Here is a 15,280-nt window from a genome sequence, read left to right as displayed (position 1 = left end):
GGTACCGGAATGTTGAAAAAATAACATGTCTGGATGAGCTACATAGACCAGATTAGGGCGGCTTCAGCTCACTGACCCAGGCTGATATTCCTTCCTACTGTCTGCCCTCCTCGGGGTGGGCACCTTTGCCATCCCTCTGCTCACTCACATCCTCGCCTCCCGCTCTGTCTTGCATGCCACGTAGCGCTGCACCTGTGCCTGATTGATGCCGTTCATGGACAGCCACTGCAGAGTCCCACCAAATACCAATGTCCAGAAGGTGGAGCGCCGACGGGGGTCCGGGTCGAAGCTGTGGAGACAAAAGAAAGGAACACACCGAAAGCCCATGAGTGATGGATGCTGGTTACTGGGTGCATCTGAGCAGTTTGACACTTGATGGGCAGTCAATGCAGACTTGAAGACAGCTGAGAGGTAGTGCCTTTCCTTGCTCTACCGCCCCACTCACCCAGCCATGTAACCGGCTCCCCCGCCTCAGTGGATCTCACCAATATCAGGTGAATGGCATCACTGTGCATTGGCATGGTGATGGTGCATTACATAGCTGGCCTATATGGATAGTTGCGTGGCAATGTTACAATGGACACTAGCATAGCAAAAACGGGCCAGTCCCTTCACTAGAGGCAGTGCGAATACTGCCATGCCCATGACGCTTATGGTACATGGGCCATCGAGGATACAAGAAGGGGTACCATGCGCACTGGCATGGCAAAGGTGCAATTGGGCTTTACATTCTAGCATAATGTGTAAATATATACTCTTGGCAATAGGTATTTATTGACTGTGATAGCACAGCAAGCGCTCTACATTGCAATAATGCATTGCATGTTGGTGCAATGATGCAATAGTCTGTTTCAACAATGGAGCTTTACATACTGAGGCAATGTCACAGAAAAATGGGGATCAAAGCATAAACGCCTGCACCAGTTCTAACATCCCTGTTAGTTATATCTAGCACGATAAGGTGCAATGGGCTTAGGACACAATCCCCTAGGTCCCAAGTAGAGAAACAAGAAAAAGCTTTCTAGTCACTCTAATACAATATAAGCAAAACAGCCCTGCACACTTCCATGTATTAAATGCATGTTCATGTCATGTCAAGTCAAAGGGATCTTTATTCGGATATAAAAACATTCATAAAAGCACATAGTTATCACAACAATCTTCATTAAAAACAATTTAGGACATTTTAAAAGCAATTTAAAAACACAGCCGATCTATGAGATGGTTGTCTAACAGTCTATATTAGATGGGAGCAATCTGATAATAACAATGTATAAAAATACATCATACTTTATAATCTAGACTGGCACTCATTAGATGTAAACACAATGTAAACTAATTAACTAAGTGCAAACATTATATAACAGAAACATTTTATGATAAGTGTCATCAAGTATACAGAGGGGACTGCTGCATAGTGCAAATATGCAATAAATAAATGTTCAAACTCTTATACAAAACCGCAATAATATACAAGTGATTCAATTCATCAGGGCGTATTCATAGTTGCTCGAGAGCGTATCGCAGATTGGAGAAAGCAGCATACTCTAAAAATGACTTCATCACAGTTTAACAGCACTAATTCATTAAATGCTAGATTAAAATCCACCACAGCATGCTCTTTAAAGTAGGGAATTAGGTAATGTTTTGTATATCTAGCATAGAAGCCACAGAAAAACAAAAAGTGTAACAAAGTTTGTTTACACCCTAGATTACAAGGGCTTTGCAGATTTCCCAGGTTTTTATTGAAACCCAATGGGAATGATAAAGAATATTTATTACTCCCATCCCTAAAACGAAAGAGCAAACTTCTGTTCCACCTCCCCAGATTTTTTCTGAGGTATCCCTGCGGCATGTTGTTATGCCTGCCACACTGTGCCAGAAGGGGGATATAGCTTATGATGGTCGGTTTAGGATGCTCAGACGTTTCTCTTTCTTTCTGATATAAATTATACAATGCCCCTCTTACTAGCTTATGTTGTGCTTGATCAGTGGGTATGGCAGGGGGAGAATAAATGCTCCCTATCCACACTTGCCAAGCTTCTTTTTACTGGCCCTAGCCAGGGTATGTGATTTGCCCTGTCACACCTTAAACAATCCGTAATTATTTCTTGGGTCAAAAAATCGGCAAGGTTCCTCCATATTTTTAACCAAAATAATGCCGGCCTTGACCTGATGAAATCCTCCACATAAAAAAGATTCAGCTCCCTGTCACAAACATAAGTGGGTGCTGAAATAGACGCGCCCAGGACCTTTCTACAGAATCTGTTCTCTTTAATCTGTATATTGGCGCTATTTGAGTACCCCCACACCTCTGAGCCATAGGTTGCCGTAGGTAGGCATTGAATTCCATAGATTTGTAGTAGCGGAATTACTACCTCAGCCCGTTTAGGCTGTCGAAGGCTGATTATAGAATTTATTGCCTTAACCAGTTTATTCCTCCCATGCGCCACATGGGGCTGCCAAGATCCTGTATTTGAGAACATCAGGGCTAAGGGTGGGCGTAAAATCCGTTTCGCGGGCGAATTTGCGGATTTTCCGCGATTTCGCGATCCGCGAATCTCACGAAATCGCGGTAAAATCCGCGAATCAGCGGGGACGAATTTTCAGCCAAGCAAGGGTTACAGCAGCAGGTGCAAAAGTTGAACCTAATTTCTTTGTAACCTTTTACAAAAGGGTTACAAACAAATTAACTTCAACTTGGACACCTGCTGCTAATTGCTTCCTGGCGTCTTGTTGCCTACTTGCAACTATTCTCTGACCCTGCTCTGACCCTTGAAGCAGGGTCAGAGAATAGTTACAAGTAGGCAACGAGGCACCTGTCCAAGGAATTAAACCTCATCAGGAAGCACTTACAGATATAAAAAACAGGAAGAAGGGAGAGGATGGCAAATACACCCATTTTGAGTTGTCAGGAGGGGTTAAACTAAAAGAGACCTTTACAGCACAATTTTCATATGCATTTTGCTAAAAATAAAAAGCTGTATGTTCTGTAGGGGCAACTCAGGAATCTGGCCCTTCAGAGATCCGGCCTCTCTTTCTTTCTCTCGTTCTCTCTCTCCCTCTCTCTTTCCCTCTCTTTCTCTCTCTTTCTATCTATCTATCTATCTATCTATCTATCTATCTATCTATCTATCTATCTATCTATCTATATGACTGCATGGGTAAGTTCGCTATGCAAGCGGCTCGCGAAGACGCAAACAGCCCCGCGAACACGCAAAAAACCCCGCGAACACGCAAAAAACCCCGTGAACATGCAAAAAAACAAAAATCCGCAAATTCGCACAAATTCGCGAATTTTGCGGATCGCAAATTCGCAAATCCGCAAATTCAAGGGATCGCGAATTCGCAAAATTCGCCCATGCTTAATCAGGGCTAGGTAGGGGAAAGTGCTAGTGCTTTTTAGAGTGTCACTCCCTGACACAATATGCTGGATACTGTGTTTTTTGGGCCCGCACGACATTATGTATTATTTATTAAAATTAGTGCACAGGCCAAGATCCGCCATATACGAGACAGCGCCTGTTATTAAAGTGCGCAGTGCATTGGGCGTGCAGCCCATAAGGACCACGTCATCCGAGTATAAAAGAACGGGGAGTGGTGTACCATTAATGCTGGGGACATCTCTTGTTAATTTAGACAATGAGTTACTTAATTCATTTATATACAAGATAAAAAGCAGGGGGGCTAAAACACAGCCTTGCCTAACCCCCCTGCCTTTTAAAATGTCCCCTGAAACCTTCCTTCATTATTTATCCTAACGCGGGCTTTCAAGTCACTGTGCAAATGGGCCAGGAAATATACAAGTGCTTTGTCCAACCCATAATTTAAAAGAACCACCCATAATCAAGAGTGGTTAACAAAATCAAAAGCAGAACTTAAATCCGTAAAACCCAAAGACAATGCGGCTTTTTTGGCTAAAGTGTATTTGCCCATTATTAGGTTTAAATTCAAACATTGCTCCACAGTCCCCACGTTGCTTCTAAAACCCAACTAACACGAGTGTAAATTCTTATTGTCCTCCACCCAAGCCCTGATCTTATTAAAAATTACTCTTCCTAGAATCTTTAAGGTGTTATCAATTAAAGATATTGGGCGATAACAACTAGGATTGAGTCTGTCACCCTTCTTGAAGATGGGGACGATGATACTATTAGACCAGGTTTCTGGGGCAGTGGTATGGGACAAGTTGTTAAAAACATTACACAGTAGAGGTGACCAAAATTCAGGCTCTGATATAATTTGATCGATGGATAGTCCATCAGGAACAGGTGCTTTGTTTCCTGCACTTTTCTTTTATAGCGTCTTCCACCTCCATTATCATGATGTTAGGTGTCATGACTGGGTAGATGATGATGTTAGCTGAGTCGCAAGGCGCAGCATAAATGTTTGTAAAATGATCTTCCCACATTTTACCTGTTATATTACAATTAATGGGGGTGATGTTTGATCCTATAGACCTCAAAGATTTGACCTCGCCCCAAAACCCAGCAACATCTTTCAGTGCGGCTGTGCGGGCAAGGGATTCCCACTGGTCCTTCAGTAGCTCTTCAGCCCGAGTTTTTGTGGCACGCTTATAGTGTATCCTCAGTAGTCTTACCAGGGACTGGTCCAGAGGTTCTACTGAGAGTGCCACTCGTAGTTCCCGGTTTGCTTTAGAACAAGAGCTATCAAACCACCTAGGATCTTGTTTAGGACGTTAGACTGGTTTGGAAATCTCCATTTTAAAAGCTACACATTGCCGTGCAAAAGCCTCAATAATTTCAGGACCTTGGTGTTCCCTGGATAAACACATTTCAACCAATTGAGGGTACTTGTTAATAATGCACGTTAAAAGCCCCTTATTGTCTATCCCCTTCCAAATTACCCTTATCAGTTGATGCCGCCAGGTTAGTTGCCCCTATTTCCTGTTGCTTATCCAATCTTTCAATAGATTTAAAAAAGTCAGAATAGGATTATGGTCGCTATATACAGTGCTAGGGACGTCAGCCTTTATTAAACAGTCCACAAGTAGGGCGGATATAAATACATAGTCAATTGTGGAGGAGCAGCCGCGCCCTGTGTAAGTGGCCAAAGGGCCTTCGCCCGTGATGCGACTTGCTATCTCCATAGCATTGATTAAGTCACGAGTGGCTAGGTGATTGAATAATTCCTCCCCTCTTTTACAGGGTGACACCCGACCAAGAGGGGCAACTGGGTTGGCATTTCCCTTGTGAATATGAGCATTAAAGTCACCTCCCAGGATGATTCCATCTAATTTACCGTAGATTTGTCCATCCACGATTTTGTCAATAAAATCAAACAGCCTTAAAAAATTATTATTCGGTTGTGATATAAAATCATTATTATAAAAATTAATTAAACACAACTTAATCCTACTGGAGTAGATTAAAGCCTGGAAATTCTCATCATTAGTCTCCACGGTTTTAGTATGGCATCCTGCAGTGATCTTTACCCATGTTGATAGGCCTCCACTGGGTCGTCCCACGGCTGGACATGGTACGATGGAATTATGGCAAGTATAGCCTTCGAGGAGGAGACTACTGGTACACCATGTTTCCTGGAGCATTAGGATGTCGAAATTATTAATCCATTCAGTCCAGTCTATGGATTACATTTTTCCTTTAGACCGGCAATGTTCCAGCTTAATATGGTTAACCTATCGGTAGGGGTAGCCACAACGGTGACAAGATCAGTTGTATTTAATTCCCATGGCGATGCTACCCCCACACTAGCCGTGGGAGCGATGATAGTGGTACTTGGTTTATTATTATCAAGGGGGCCATTGTCGTTGGTCGTGCACCTTTCGATGACATCTGGGGTGCCCGTTGATGGTCAACCCTGGCTCTCTAGGTCAGATAGGGCACTAAACCTGTTAAATAATGGGTAAATTGGTGTAACTGAGATGTTTGGTCTCTGTGGAGGTCTAAAAATATCCCAATGGTAATGGGGTCACAGCAGTTGAAGGACAAAAGTGGGTTTTGTTACTATTTAATATATATTTTACGGTTGAGGGATGCCTGAAGTTCATGACTATAATAGAATCTCCATTAATGTTCTTAGGTGTGGGACCAACCCAACCTACCCGTCGTACTGTCAGGATTTCACTAGAAATCTGCATCCCGACATCTTTGTGGCTGGACAACCAATAAATGCACTTATTTTTTAGCTGTACCCAAGACTCACTTTGATCATCTTTCAGGGGGGGGGCACCTGCTAGGATTAAGACATACGGGCAAGCTTCAGGGGGCAAATGAAGGACTGGCCCTAGTTGTTTTTTAGACCGTGTAACATCAGTAGAACCGTTGTCAGAAGCTACTTTCTCTGGTTTCCCCGGTTTCGCAGAGGCCGGTTGGGGGTCTCCTGTTGGGGCTCCCGCCACCCCACCAGTGGAACAGGGCTGCCTATCAACTACATGCAATGCGGTCTGAGATGGTGTGTCCGCAGTAGGACTATGTGAGGGCAGAAGCAAGTTTTTCCCTGTATTATTATCCCTGGTTACACTCTTAGTGCCTAATGCACCGCAGGTGGGCATTCCCCCCATAATGCCCCTGCTGGCAGCCTCCATATCTTTCAGGAATCGGTCTCCCCTTAACTGATCAATACTAATGGCACCTTTCCTTTTTACATCTTCCTTTTTTACCAGGCTTTGTAATCTGTCCAGTCTTTTAAAAATCATATTAAACTGTTTGTCCATTTGACTTTTCATTTGTTTAAAAACTGAATCAACTATGGTCTCAATAAAGTTCCCATTTAATTTATCATGTGGAACACTTCCCATTATTGGCTCAGTCTGTGTACAGGCAAAGTTTTTCTCTCTTCTTGTGGAGGCGGCGACGATGTTACTGTCATCTGAGGGTACAATCTCTATGTCAGATCCCCCGCTGGATGTGGTTTTCCTTCGGGACCACATGCTCTGTGGAGTAGGTTGCCCTTTATTACGAGGTAGTTGTTTCCTTTTGTTTAATGTTGGTTTAGTGGGACCTTTCTTCCTTTTCCCTCCAACAGTTTATTAATTTTATTTATTTATTTAATGCATTTTTATAAAGCGCTGACTTTACCCGAAGGTGTCAGAGCACTGTACAATAGAACCAGTTCCGTTACATGAGAGAAATGTTGCAGGAATAGAACAAACAAAAATAGCCTGAACAGAGTGTACAAGCAAAAGTAAGAATAAATACGACACAATTTTACAATGACTAAATAACTTCCTGGGGAACAATAGCAGGCCATAGAATCAAAACAACGCTGGCAAAAGGAAAACAATTTCAAACACAGCAAGCACAGGGTGTACAGCAAAAATATAAACATATGTGACAAATTTACAAAGACTAAAGAACTTCCTAGCAGGGTCTGGGAAGGAGGGAATTAGTTTTGAAAGTGTCTTTGGAATAAAAGAGATTTGAGGTCCGCTTTGAAGATCTGGATGGAGGTGATGGCACGGAGCGAAGGAGGAAGCGAGTTCCAGGTTCTCACCGCATAACCTGAGAACGATTGTGCCAACAGTTTTTCTCTTTTGAAGGAGGGGGGTTCAAGAAGGAACTTTTCCGCATTTCGAGAAGGTCTTGAGCCACCAGACAGTTTGAGTTTATTCGCCAGATAGCGAGGAGAGGAAGAGTGCAAAGTTTTGTGGGTGATGCACGCTGTTTTGTAGATAGCTCTAGCCTCAATGGAAAGCCATTGGAGAGAAGACAGGATAGGAGTGATGTGGTCACTTCGTTTGGACCCTGAGATGAAGTGAGCAGCTGAATGGAGGACAGATTTGAGGGGGAGAAGTGAGATTTGGGAAGACCAGTCAGGAGAGAATTACAATAGTCAAGTCTAGAGAGAACTAGCGATTGGACCAAGGTTTTTAGATCATTCTCAGGGAAGAACTGACGAATTCCCTATAAGAGTCGCAGTTGATAACGTGCGCTCTTGGCCATGGAGTTGATGTGTGAGACTAGGTTGAGTCTTTTGTCAAGTATGACACCTAGGGATTTAGAGCAGTCCACAATGATGGGTTTACTGTTGAGTAGATTTGATTGATCCATCCAGGTTTGAACAGGAGGCGGCGAGAGAGAGTTAGATATGAGGAGGAATTCCGTTTTGGAGGGATTGAGAATGAGTTGGTGAACTAGCATCCAGTTGTGAATAGTGTTGAGAGTAGAGCTGAGTAGTGAGAGTTCATGAGGGGAAGACACCTTGAGGTAGATTTGGGTGTCATCAACGTAGAGATGGTAGAGGATTCCAGATTTGCTTAGAAGGTTCCCTAATGGTTCCAGATAGAGATTGAACAGAGTGGGAGCAAGGATAGAACCTGGAGGGACGCCTTGACCAACTACCAGTGGAGACGAGAGACTGTTTGCAATCTTGATCATTTGGGATCTGTCTGTGAGGAAAGAGGCAAACCATTTGAGTACTGTGCCTTCCACGCCCATTCTTTGTTGAAGAATGTTAAGGAGGGTGGTGTAATTAACAGTGTCAAAAGCTGCAGAGAGGTCAAGAAGAATCAGAAGGCACGATTCCCCTGAATCAAGAATATGCAGCGCATCATCGATCACTTGCAGCAGGGTTGTTTCAGTGCTGCAGTTTTGAGTAAAGCCAGACTGGAACAAGTCGAGGAGATTATTGTCCATAATGTGTTGGGACAGTTGTTTTGCAACACATTTTTCTGTGATCTTTGAAAGAAAAGGGAGATTGGTGATGGGGAGGAAGTTATTGAGGTCATTTGCATCTGCAGAGGTTTTTTTTAGAAGGTGGGTAACCTGTCCTGTTTTGAGGACACTTGGGAGGGATCCTTGACTGAGGAAGAGGTTGACTAGCCTGGTCCAGTAGGAGAGAGTGTTAGTATAGAAATCAATGGCGATGCCACTGGGAATGGGGTCAGAGGAATGGTTGGAGGGTTTGGTTTCACGGATGCATTTGAGGAGATCAACCTCTGAGATGGCGGCAAAGTTCTGCCAAGTGACTAAGGATTTTCGCTCCTCGATGGGGGTGGGGTGGGTGACCTGTTCCACCAGATATTTTACCTTTTGGTCGAAGAATATAGCAAACTCAGTTGCTTTCTTTGATGCATCTTCAGGCTTGATGGTTTGGGGAGAACAATTTGGGTTTTTGATGAGGCCGAAAAGTTGTTTGGTCTGTTTTTAGCTGAATCGAGTAGGATCTGAAGTGTGATGTTTTTTCCTTGAAGATGTAGTTGTGGTAAATAGATCTTGCTGAACGTAAAAGAGAGAGGTTGGGGTGGATGGAGAATGTCTCCAGTGCTTCTCTAAGATTCTGAAGTTTTTCCTTTCGTCATAGAGAGCTTTGTTGAACTAAGGAGCTGATGGGGTGGGTCTTTTCATTTTGCTTTGGAGTTGAGCAACCTTGTCAATTTCAACTGCGAGGATTGAGAGGCAAAGGAGAGTGAGATCGTTGACCTCCGTATTGAGGTCTAGACTAGGAAGAGACTGCATAGCAGAATCACATAGAGTCTCAAGATCAATGTTTTTTGTGTTGCGGAACCACGTAATGGCTCTTTTGGTTTGGCCGAGAGTTAAAATGTGAGAGAGGTGAAAACAGAAGGGGATGAGGAAATGGTCAGACCAGTCCACAAGAATGGGTGAAGTAGTGGTAATCTGGTCTGATTTGGAAATCACAAGGTCCAGAATTGAGCCCTTGGCATGTGTAGATTCCGAGCAGTGTTGTGTAAGTTCATTAGCGGAAAGAAAGGTTGCAAGATTGTTGGCAGTCGAGTCTTCCAATGAGCCCCAGTGGAGGTTGAAATCACCTAGGAAGATCTGCTTGTCGCTCTGTGAATATTGGTCACTAATGAAGTCAGTGAATTCCTCCATGAAGGAAGAGCAATTTCCAGGTGGGTGGTAGATGGTATGGAACCTGAAGGGTGTGCCATGATGAACTTGGAAATCTAGGCAGAGGCATTCAAAGTAGGCATGGGCGGAAAATCCGTTCCGCTCGCGGATTTTGCGGATTTTCGGGAAATTCGCAATCCGCGAGATTCGCGAATCTCCCGCAAAATCCGCAAATCCGCGAGCAGTGGATTTTGCTCGCACTGCTCGCACTGTTCGCGTGAGTTCGCGCCCCGCGAATAAGTGCAAAATTGCAGAAATACGATCTTAGCAAAACTGAAAGTAACTACTTACCAGGTTCAAAAGTTCAGGCTCATCATTAGTAGCCATTTCCTGTAGTGCTTCCTGAGGGGCCCCTCCAGAGTTCAGTTGCCAGTTGAAACTATTATGTGACCCTGCTCTGAACCTCAGAATAGTTACACATATGCCACAAAGGTCCTGAATTACAGCTAAGGGAGACAAGCAGGAGCCAGGCTGGAAGTTAAAATCCATTAATCAGCCCCTAATTCATTATTGTCAGTTGGGGCAGGGCAGGTGTTGTAACTAATTTTGCAACAATGAAAGCACTTAGCAAGTGCAAAAGATCACTAATCAGGGCGCACTAAGGAAGCAGGTGCCAGCTAAAAAAATATTCTGTGACACATTAATCAGCCCCAAATTAATTCAGGTCACTTGAGGCAGGGAAGGTGTGCTTTGCTTTGCCGAAAATAATGTACACTGGACAACCAGAGGGTGTGGTGATGAAACAGAGGGTGGCATGGGTGGGCCAGAGGGTGGCATGAGTAGTCAGAGAGTGGCACTGGTGACAGAGAGTGGCAGTGATGAAGAAGAGTGTCCCAAACAGGCTGGACACGTAGAAACAACAAGTTCGCAAAACTTGCGACCCGACAGGTAAGTTCGCAAATTGCGAAATTGTAAAAACCCTCGCGAACTGGCAGAAACACGGGCGAACACAAAAAAAAAAAATCCGCAAATTCGCGGGAATTCGCGGATTTTGCGGATTGCGAATCCGCAAATCCGCAAAATTCGCGAACGCGAGATCCGCAAAATTCGCTCATGCTTAATTCAAAGGTGCGAAAGAGGGTAGTGGGAGAGGCTTTAATTTGGAGGGCGTGTCTGAAGATAATCGCAACACCTCCCCCGATCTGGCCTGGTCTGTTGTTTCTGAGAATAGAGTAGTCAGTAGGTAATAAAAGATCAAATGAAGTGTGAGAGGAGTCATTAAACCAGGTCTCAGTGAGAAAGAATATGTTGAGGTTGTGGTGAGTGATGGTGTCGGAGATTTCCAGGTTGTGTTTGGTTGCAGATCTGCAGTTATGGAGCATACAGTGTAGCTCTGACGCAACTGTTTCGGTGATGTGAGTGTCTGGACTGATGAGGGTGATAGGGATTAGGTTATTGAATGAGGGTGTCCCTTGAGGTCGAGGCTGGTAAGTTCTGACGGAAGAGATCGTCTGAATGGCAAATTGAGTAGAGTTGTTAGGAGAGGCGAGTGTAGGGGAAATGACATTGATGGTCTTGTAGGTAGCCAATAGGTTGGTAATGTCTGTGGAGGATAGATTGTGGTTAGCTCTATTGGGGCGCGGGAGCAAGGAACTCCTCGGGAGGTTGTTCGGGGAAGGGGATATCTTAGCACATAGGAGTGAAATGGACGCTTCAAGCAGGGAAATGGACGCGATGAGGGAATCAGGTTTAGTTTCCAGAGAGAGGTGTGCTGAGCATGGAGTGAGGGGTGGCTCAAAGGTTACGGGAGGGAGTGGACTAGGCGAAGGAGGACAGGAGGAAGTGGGGGACCGGGGAGAGTGTTGGGGTGCGGGGGTCGAAGGTGGGGGAGGAAGTGGAGTATGCATAGAAGGGCACTGGGTTGTGGAGGGCTGGGGGGAGATATGTGATGAAAGGGTCTGAGGGGGGGAAAGAAGGTGGTAGAAAGGAGTAAATGGAGTTACTGAGGTATTTTTACTGGTGTTGAGCAGAGGTGAAGAATAGATATCATACCTAGGGAGTTGAGAAGTAGAAATGGATGGCTGGAGGCGGAGGGGGGAGGGAGTGGGGTAATGGGAAGGCCATGGATACGGATAATTGTAACCACTGGGGAGAGCGGCAAGACATCATTCGTACAAATCGACTGAGATTCTGGTAGTTCTCGGTGCGAATTTGACAGTCCCATAGACATTCTTCTTTCTGTATTAGCTATCTCAGTAGAGACTAAATTAAAAGCATATTCCAGCATGCTTTCAATGGAGGTGGGTATAACAGAGGGAGATTTAGAAGGCTGGGAGGAGGAGTTAGTATTACGTTTTCCCATATTGAATGATAGGCTCACCTTTATAGCAGCTTAGAGGGCTGGCCCAGCCCGGCCTCCTCCGGCCCCGGACGGCCAGAGACGGCCCGCCCTTTGCCCGGGCTTAGCCCAGCAACGCTCCTGGGCGCTCCCGCGACGCGGGGGAATTGGCAGAAGATATAGCGCCTCCTGGCACGTTTCTGGCGGTGTGGAGGGCTTCCGCCCGCTTTGCACGCTGGGACCTGTAGTCCTTGCTGCACCCGGTGTCAGCGGCCCTCCCCGCACAGCGGGCGCAGAGGATCAGAAATGGCGTGCGGCGGCGTGGGGAGAGCTGGGAAGCAGCAGCAGGACAGCGGGCACAAGGAAGAAGAGGGCTCGTGCTCCGGACCCCTCCGAGCACAGGTCAGCTTCCCCAACAGGCGAGCGGCGTTGCAATCAAGGTCTCCCGCTCCGCCGAGGAAGTGGCAGAAGATATAGCGCCTCCTGGCACGTTTCCGGCGGTGTCGAGGGCTTCCGGCCGCTTTGCACGCTGGGACCTGTAGTCCTTGCTGCCCCCGGTGTCAGCCGCCCTCCCCCGCACAGCGGCCGCAGAGGATCAGAAATGCCGTGCGGCGGCAGGGGGAGATCCGGGAAGCAGCAGCAGGACAGCGGGCACAAGGAAGAAGAGGGCTCGTGTTCCGGACCCCTCCGAGCACAGGTGAGCTTCCCCAACAGGCGAGCGGCGTTGCAATCAAGCTCATGTTCATGTCATTATTGGACCATATTCACAGTGAGATAGATTTACAATAAGCATTTGTTTTCCCAAGAGAAAAAAGTCGATAAGATCTTGCATTGTTAAAGGTCATTCTTTATTCATATCCTTTAAAATGTGAAACCGCTGACCGGTTTTAGGGTATGTCACCCTTTTTCAACAGGGCTACCTTGACTGAGGCAAATGGGCGAAATGGCATTTCCATTTGTGGTATGAATTATTCCAGTGGACAAAGCTTTTGCTAAGAATAGGAATAGCTTAATCGTATAGTGCTTATGCCTTATCCCAGGCTTACTTCTGGGATCCAGGAGTAAGCAGGGAGTATTACAAGAGTACGAAACAAGAAAAATGACTTGGACCCTTTGTTTCAACATCTATGACCAAATGCCCATTTTTCAGAGTACCCATAACGTGGCCTTCTGGCGCGACCAAGCATTTGAAGATCAGCCGTGGCCATACATATTGGGTTTTGGATTATTGTCATTCATGGCACCTACTATTTTTTATGTGTTGGACTTGGCCCCTTTTCCCAAAATGTTTCGCTTTCCTCCCCCCTAATGTAGGATGTCTCCCCCATGGTAAAGATTACTGAATAGGCCATGTGTGGTGTGACACGCCATGTTAATGTTAAATGCAATGCAATGGTGTGTACATTTATTTTCTCCCCCATTGTAAACATGTATGCTGGTGAAATGCTGCATTTGTGTTTTGCATTTAAAATGGATGCCAAGGCTGTGCGTTGTGCCACCTGACTGCAGGAGGTTAGCAGTCTAGTTGTTAGGTACCCAGCCACCCCTAGCTTTTGGAGGGAAGCCTGGCACCCAGGGTGCTCTACTCCTCCCACTGAGCCAGTTAGAACTAGTTCGCCTGTCTGAGGTGGGTTAGCGGTCTAGTTGTCAGGTACCCAGCAATCTCAGCATTTGGAGGGACCTTCTAGAAGCTTCCAGCCTTTCTGGTATAGGGAGAGCAGTAGAGTTGTGATGTGCAGAGACAGAGCTGGGACAGGAAAGTGAGGGGACCTGCTGCAAGGGGATACCACCACTTGGGCCTGTGTGCTGGGCCATGCACCCATCTAGGACTCCCCTACTGTCCCCAGGGATTGTGAAGCCCCACTTCAGGAGTTCAGGCTGCCGTGTGGGAAGAGGGCCACGCTGCAGTGGGCTTGGTGAAAGCCTACCACCCTGCTTTGATGATGCCCCCACTACCTGCTGACCTGGCCCAGTAGTGCCTACTGCTATGTCACCCGGGCCCCTGAGGAAGGAGGGCCCCCTAGGTCCCTGGAGCTGCCGGGATCCTGCGCTACGCAAGCGCTGCGCAAAGAAGCGCCCATAAGGGAAGGAGCATCTGGGACCCCGTCACCCAGGAGGTGAGGAGTGTTACCCTGGGCCTGCTGCTGGGACTGTTCGCCCCCCTTTCGCTGTGCTCCTGGACGTGCTGGGCCTGGAGGAGGCGCTGCGTGCCAAAGCGCTATAATCCTGGAAGCGCTGTGCTGCAGAAGCCCTGGGTAGTCCTGAAGTGCCTGAACTGTACTGCCTGCTGTGTGTGCCTGCAAAGCGCTGCTTCAACCAAGCGCTGGACTGTTGGAAGGGCTGCCTGGCCCTGGATAAGTGCTGCCTGCTAAGCGCTGTGATCTAGAAGCGCTGCATGAGGAGCTGGGCTGAGGAGAAGCGCTGTGTGTTGGCTAGTGCTGCGCAGCTGGAAGAGGCTGCTTTTGTGTTCCTAAACGTTACCGCGCCAGATCCTGCCGCCTCTCAGCCTTGTAAATAGGGCAGGAGCCTACTCCACCTCCGCTCGGGAGCAGTGTTTGCGTCTGTCTGGTGAGGCCTCGAGGCACATTGTCAGTGCCTGCCTCCCACCCTACTGCCCAGGAAGCCCAGAACGAGCAGCAGAAGGGTGGAGACATTGCCAAGAGCCCGGTGAGTTTGGGGCTCAAACAGACTGTGTTGGGGGGTGTATCGTGGCATACTGTCGGTGCCCAACGCCCGGTGCCAGCATTCCGTGGTGAACTGCTGCCCCCAGGAACAGAATTGTTCTCCAGGTGCCCCACCTGGCAGCGGGCACCAACAACATTGGGCCAGTAGACCCAGGACAGAGACTCGGAGGTGTGGGCTCCAGGTGGTTTAAGGACATGGGTTGTGCCTACAGTAGTGAGTTGCCTGATTCCAGGCCAGTAGGGGAAGTCAGGCTATGGAAGTTTAGCTGCAGATGGTCCTGCCTCATGTGTGATACCACTGTTGAGGGGGGGGTAGTGCCGGTCTTAGTTGCCTAGTGTTTTTATGTCGATGGGAGGTGCTTTTGAGCCCCTATTCGGTTAAGGATGGGTGCTTAGGTCACTGCGCCCCTACTCATGATTAGTTGAGCCAATGTGAATGTGTGTGCTCTGCCATTCTCATGAGCACCGTGATTCCTGCCCAA

General features: G+C 46.8%; 1 protein-coding gene across 1 annotated transcript in view; it reads right to left on the bottom strand.

The window, feature by feature from the left end:
- The window catches only part of LOC147725081 (sodium/iodide cotransporter-like), a 195,327-nt gene that overhangs the window by 159,117 nt on the left and 20,930 nt on the right, over positions 1-15,280 (bottom strand). The window contains exon 6 of the mRNA XM_086967103.1: positions 149-289. Within this exon, the coding sequence (XP_086823229.1) occupies positions 149-289 (141 nt within the window). The remainder of the gene's footprint in view (positions 1-148; positions 290-15,280) is intronic.

This window comes from Lissotriton vulgaris, chromosome 4_1 (genome assembly GCF_964263255.1).
Source record: "Lissotriton vulgaris chromosome 4_1, aLisVul1.2, whole genome shotgun sequence".
NCBI lineage: Eukaryota > Metazoa > Chordata > Amphibia > Caudata > Salamandridae > Lissotriton > Lissotriton vulgaris.
The sequence above is the reverse complement of the archived record's forward strand: the minus strand, read 5'-3'. Positions and strand labels throughout refer to the sequence as shown.